General features: G+C 44.2%; 1 protein-coding gene across 5 annotated transcripts in view; it reads left to right on the forward strand.

The window, feature by feature from the left end:
• The window catches only part of ash1l (ash1 (absent, small, or homeotic)-like (Drosophila)), a 54010-nt gene extending 48311 nt beyond the window's left edge, over window positions 1-5699 (forward strand). For all 5 annotated transcript variants that reach the window (XM_045221887.1, XM_041882846.2, XM_045221890.1 and 2 more), the window contains 6 exons: window positions 1498-1588; window positions 1920-2058; window positions 2166-2338; window positions 2460-2626; window positions 3024-3480; window positions 3625-5699. In XM_045221887.1, the coding sequence (XP_045077822.1) occupies window positions 1498-1588; window positions 1920-2058; window positions 2166-2338; window positions 2460-2626; window positions 3024-3480; window positions 3625-3716 (1119 nt within the window). In that variant the 3' untranslated portion in view covers window positions 3717-5699. The remainder of the gene's footprint in view (window positions 1-1497; window positions 1589-1919; window positions 2059-2165; window positions 2339-2459; window positions 2627-3023; window positions 3481-3624) is intronic.
• Window positions 5700-6000: the final 301 nt, after the last annotated feature.

Below are 6000 nucleotides of genomic sequence, written 5' to 3' on the forward strand. Positions count from 1 at the left end.
TAGAAGGAGAGGATGAAAAACAGAGGTGTTTCGGCCCTCCAGGACCAGAATTGAAGAACCCTGGCGTAGTGTGTTACCAATTGTTTTCTTGGTGACTATGGTCCCAGCTGCCTTGAGATCATTGACAAGATCCTCCTGTGTAGTTCTGGGCTGATTCCTCACCGTTCTCATGATCATTGCAACTCCACGAGGTGAGATCTTGCATGGAGCCCCAGGCCGAGGGAGATTGACAGTTATTTTGTGTTTCTTCCATTTGCGAATAATCGCACCAACTGTTGTCACCTTCTCACCAAGCTGCTTGGCGATGGTCTTGTAGCCCATTCCAGCCTTGTGTAGGTCTACAATCTTGTCCCTGACATCCTTGGAGAGCTCTTTGGTCTTGGCCATGGTGGAGAGTTTGTAATCTGATTGATTGATTTCTTCTGTGGACAGGTGTCTTTTATACAGGTAACACGCTGAGATTAGGAGCACTCCCTTTAAGAGTGTGCTCCTAATCTCAGCTCGTTACCTGTATAAAAGACACCTGGGAGCCAGAAATCTTTCTGATTGAGAGGGGGTCAAATACTTATTTCCCTCATTAAAATGCAAATCAATTTATATTTTTTTTTACATGCGTTGTTTTGGATTTTGTTGTTGTTATTCTGTCTCTCACTGTTCAAATAAACCTACCATTAAAATTATAGACTGATCATTTCTTTGTCAGTGAGCAAACGTACAAAATCAGCAGGGGATCAAATACTTTTTTCCCTCACTGTACCTTTGAAATGTGGTTACGGGATTTAGGGAATGTAATGCATATGGAAAGGATTCGATACAATACCTCCAATAGAAGTCCAATACAAGAAGTTATACAAAATATGGCAGCAAATACTGGATAAATGGTCTAGTCCCGCTTCATAACTGGGTTGATGCTCTGCTGCTACTCTGTGCTGTACTACACTCAATATTTATTTTTGGCTTAACTACACTGCTTGTAATGACTGTATGCTTTCTTTTTATAATATGTACATTTGACATTTTAGTCATTTAGCAGATGCTCTTATCCAGAGCGACTTACAGTTAGTGAGTGCATACATTTTTCATACTGGCCCCCCCGTGGGAATCGAACCCACAACCCTGGCATTGCAAGCGCCATGCTCTACCAACTGAGCTACAGGAGGCCCGCCGCCTAATAGGATTTTTGTATATTACATTTTTGTATGTGAGAGTTAAGTTTTGTTTTGTCCTCTAAATTGCCATCCCATTCAACAGTACAATGAATGTCAATGTTTTATTTGTATTTTCTTCTTAATTTTTTATTGGAAAATAATAAACATATTATCAAAACAATAATTTGAAAAACGGTCGATTAACGTGAGACTGGCAGTTATTTGCTTGACAATCTCCGGCTGACAAAATGTCATGACCGCCACAGCCCTGGTTATGTCCAAGGAGTGCTTCCTCTGTTATATCTTCCTGTTTGATCTGATGTCGTATCCTATCCCATTGGTGCTCCAGGAGGTGCCAATGCTGCCCCAGCCCAGCTACGCCCAGTCTGGCTCTATCTACTACATCTGTCTGCTGCGAGACGAACTGCTGCTGCACCAAGGTATGGAGGGGGACTATAACCATGGTTGTATGCGAAATGGCACCCTATTCCCTATATAGTGCACTACTTTTGACTAGGGCCCTGCTCAGAAGTATAGGGCTCTGGTCAAAAGTAGGGCACTATATAGGGAATAGGATGACTTCGTACGCAACCCCATGATTTCATACGCAACCCCATGTACTGTATAAGGCCACGTCAATGTTTTAGTATGTTTGTGTGCCAGTTGCACAGGTTGCCACATTGAATAATAGTTGTATAGCACCTTGGGGTGTGTTAAATGTGCTTTATAAATAAAAAAATAATGATAATGTTATGTAACCTGTCTGTCCAGGTGACTGTGTGTACCTGATGAGGGACAGCAGACGCACCCCAGAGGGCCAGCCAGTCAGGCAGTCCTACCGCCTCCTGTCCCATGTCAACAGGGATAAGCTGGACATCTTCCGCATCGAGAAACTCTGGAAGAGTGAAAAGTAAGGGATGGGGGGAAATGGAACGCCACATCGAGCAACATCAGCGATTTCATTGCTGTATTTTTGCCTCTGACTCTCTCGTCTCATTGTGTGTGTGTGCCCTGTAGGGGTGAGAGGTTTGCCTTTGGCCACCATTACTTCAGGCCCCACGAGACACACCACTCGCCCTCGCGCCGCTTCTACCACAACGAGCTGTTCCGCGTGCCACTCTACGAGATCATCCCTCTCGAGGCCGTGGTTGGGACCTGCTGCGTCCTCGACCTCTACACTTACTGCAAGGGTGAGACACTCACGCACACACACATTGTAAGGGAGATGCATAAACACACTGAGCTAACACACACTGAGCTAACACATATAATGACCTAAACTGACCTGTGGTGCGTTTTATTTTCTTTCAGGACGGCCGAAGGGAGTGAAGGAGCAGGACGTGTACATCTGTGACTACCGCCTGGACAAGTCAGCGCACCTCTTCTACAAGATCCACCGAAACCGCTTCCCTGTGTGCACTAAGCCCTACGCCTTCAACCACTTCCCCAAGAGGCTGGCCCCCAAGAGAGACTTCTCGGTAAGAGGGTCCAAGAGGATGGGTAGGGGTTGTATTGAAGTGTTTGTATGGAGTTTTAGTGAGGCTAGTTTGAGGTAGTATTAATATACGGTTCAGTTATGGGATTGAATTGAGTGGAATCAGAGAAGTGGATCTGAGTGGATTTATCAAAGAAGATGGATCGGGCACTATTGATGACTGATATGTGCCTACCATTCTTTTACCATGTGCTGTTTTTGCAAACCGTTAATTATCCTAAGAGAGAAGATGGGGGGTCCAGCTTGATACAGTTAATTCTGCTCCAATTCTTATTGCTTGTTCATAAAACGAATTGTTAATAATTCCAAAATCTAAGTAATGTATTAATAACTTGTGAGTAAGTCAACTGAAAGTCTGTTCCTTCCCAACCTCGCCTTAGCCGCACTACGTTCCCGACAACTACAAGAGGAACGGGGGGCGTTCGGCCTGGAAGAGCGAGCGGCCCAAAGGAGTTGGAGGAGCCTGTGAGGACGATGCCTCCCCATGCGACCAGGGTGACGACTTCCGTTTGGAGAGTGAAAACGGAAGAGGGGTGGAGGGGGACATGGATGCTCCCCATGAAGAAACCACACTCCCTACCGCTGCCCAACCCCCGCGACCAAATGGGCCCGTGGAGGGAGAAGAGGAGGAAGAGGAAGGGGGGCAAGCGGTAGAGGAGCATAGGGAGCTAGAGGAAGGTGCAGCAGAGAGAGGAGTTGACATGCTGGAGCTCCTCCCATCCTCCTCCATGTCTTCCTCACCCCTCCATCACTCCGGACTGGGCAGGAGGGAGGCGCAAAGGGATCGGCTAAACAAGATTCTGCTGGATCTGCTACACAGAACACCCAATAAGAACGGTGAGCAGGCAATGAGGAAACGGGTATAGAGACACTGGGTGGTTTGATGAAGAGGGAAACTGTTGACTTGATGAAGGGGAAATATCGGACAGTTAACTTAATGTGTCATTGGTGTTTAGTAACCTCTCTCTCTTCTTCCAACAGCCATAGATGTCACTTATCTTCTAGAGGAGGGGTCAGGGCGGAGATTACGTAGACGGACGCTTGGATTTGGAGACTTTGTGGGTAGAAAATGATGTTGCCACTTACCTGGCAAGCACATTCCCCTTACATTCACTTGGGAGAGGTGGGGGGAAATGGAAAGCTGAGTAAGGGAAGATGACATTTGCAAAGAGAAAGTGACCACAAAGGGCAAGGGTTGGTCCCCTTCCCGGGCCCCCCTTCAGGTGGTGTTCCCTCTTCCCCAACCTGTCATCTCAAGTGATGAGACAACCCAATGAATAAACGGTTTGATGCAGTGCACTCAGCAGTCGTAATCATTGGTAACGGTTTTGTAGGGGACACAAGGACTTCTTCTCAGGAGGGTGGACCCAGACTTATTGAAGTACGATGCAAACGCATTTTTTTTTTTACATAGGAAAATGTACCCCATGCACTTAAAAATGCGCATTGAACAAATATGAATCAAAGACAGCCCTGGTTACTCGGGACGTAGAGACTATTACACAGGTGTCACATTATCCATACACACATCAGTGCAAACTTGAGTCAATTATTTTTAGTGAGCAAAAGAAAGGAACAACATGTGGTACTGAACATGGCTGTGGCATACAGCCATAGACTCAAATATACTTCTTTTTTTAACGACATCAAATGGGAATGAGGAGGCTGGAGACTGGCGTCCCCTAGTGGGACTAAGTGGTGATGACAAACTAAACGTTGGCCACAAGAGACCTAAATGTACGAGGACTATGATAAAAAAGAGGCATAGGAGTGACATAGGAGGCTATGCAGTGGACTGTATGAGCAACTTGTAAGCATACACTGCTGACGATGAACTAGGAGAGAAGCTGCAGGGAACGAGGTTGGTCAACTGCACTTTGGTACCATGGATATCGTTGGCTCTCTAATGTATCAACGAGACACACTAACACTCTCACACGGTATTGGATGATGCAGTCTGCAAAGCAAGTTAATAATAAATATATCTTTTTTTTCTGTCATACTGTAGTAATTCATTTAGGAACAGAGAAGGAACGACAGGGGATTGTGTTTGTAAAGAATAGCTGTGCGCTTTTGGTCAGTCAAGTGTCTTGTTGGGTTTGTGAGGCAGTCCGCTTCGCCCCCCTCTTCTGAAGTACCTGATTCACCAGCTTAACTAAGTCAGGCGGCGGAACACTGACTCTTACTGTAACGCCTTAGAACGCCGTGGTCCCTGACTGCCTTGCGTGAGTGTATGCACATTTGTGTGTCTATAATCTGCCAGAATTCTTGAAAAAAAAAAAATGAAAAAAAATTAAGGGCTTGATGGCAATTAACATTTTATGGGAAATTATGGAAACCATAGGTAACGTAAAATGTATTGTGATGGTCATATTTTCATATATTCTGTGAAAAGGGGTGTCTGTTGGGAGGGAGGGGACTCTAGCTGTACATGTTTTCAAATGTGTTTCTGGTTGCCATGGAGAATATTTTAAATCATTTGTGAGATTTGATGAGATTTATTTTTTCCAAATGCTTCTGTTTAAAATGAGACTTTGATCGAGATGTCCCATTTAAGATGGACTGGCATAGAGATGGAGAGAGTAAGAAAACGGGACAGAAAGAGGACAGAAAGTTGTACAGTGCCAAGTTATGTATATACAGACTGGGATTATGTGAGAAGTGTCTCCAAAAGCAATATCTTGATAACGGATTTTGTCTATTATTGTATTGTACAGGACTCAGCCCCATATGTATTATAATTATTATTTCTGCCATTTTTGTATTAGTATAATCGAGACACTTAAGCTTGAGGGAGAAGGAAGAGGTGTTTTTGTCCAGTAAAACGTACCACAACTGTCCTAAATGAATGACATGAACTTAAACTGAATTTTAGTTGCCTAGAAATTATACTGAACAAAAATATAAATGCAACATGCAACAATTTCAAAGATTTTACTGAGTTACAGTTCATATAAGGAAATCAGTCAATTGAAATAAATTCATTAGGCCCCAATCTATGGATTTCACCCGATAAGCATCTGTTGGGAAAATATACCTTTAAAAAAAATGGGCCTCAGAATCTTGTCACGGTATCTCTGTCTGTTCAAATTACCATCGATAAAATGCAGTTGTGTTCATTGACATCAGCAAACCGCTCGCCCACATGACGCCATACATGTGGTCTGCGGTTGTAAGGCCGGTTGGATGTACTGCTAAATTCTCTAAAATGACGTTTGAGGCGGCTTATGGTAGAGAAATGAACATTAAATTATCTGGCAACAGCTCTGGTGGACATTCCTGCAGTCACTATGGCAATTGCAACTCCCTCAAAACTTGACACATCTGTGGCATTGTGTTGTGACAAAACGGCTCATT

This window comes from Coregonus clupeaformis, chromosome 8, assembly GCF_020615455.1.
Source record: "Coregonus clupeaformis isolate EN_2021a chromosome 8, ASM2061545v1, whole genome shotgun sequence".
Classification (NCBI taxonomy): Eukaryota; Metazoa; Chordata; class Actinopteri; order Salmoniformes; family Salmonidae; genus Coregonus; species Coregonus clupeaformis.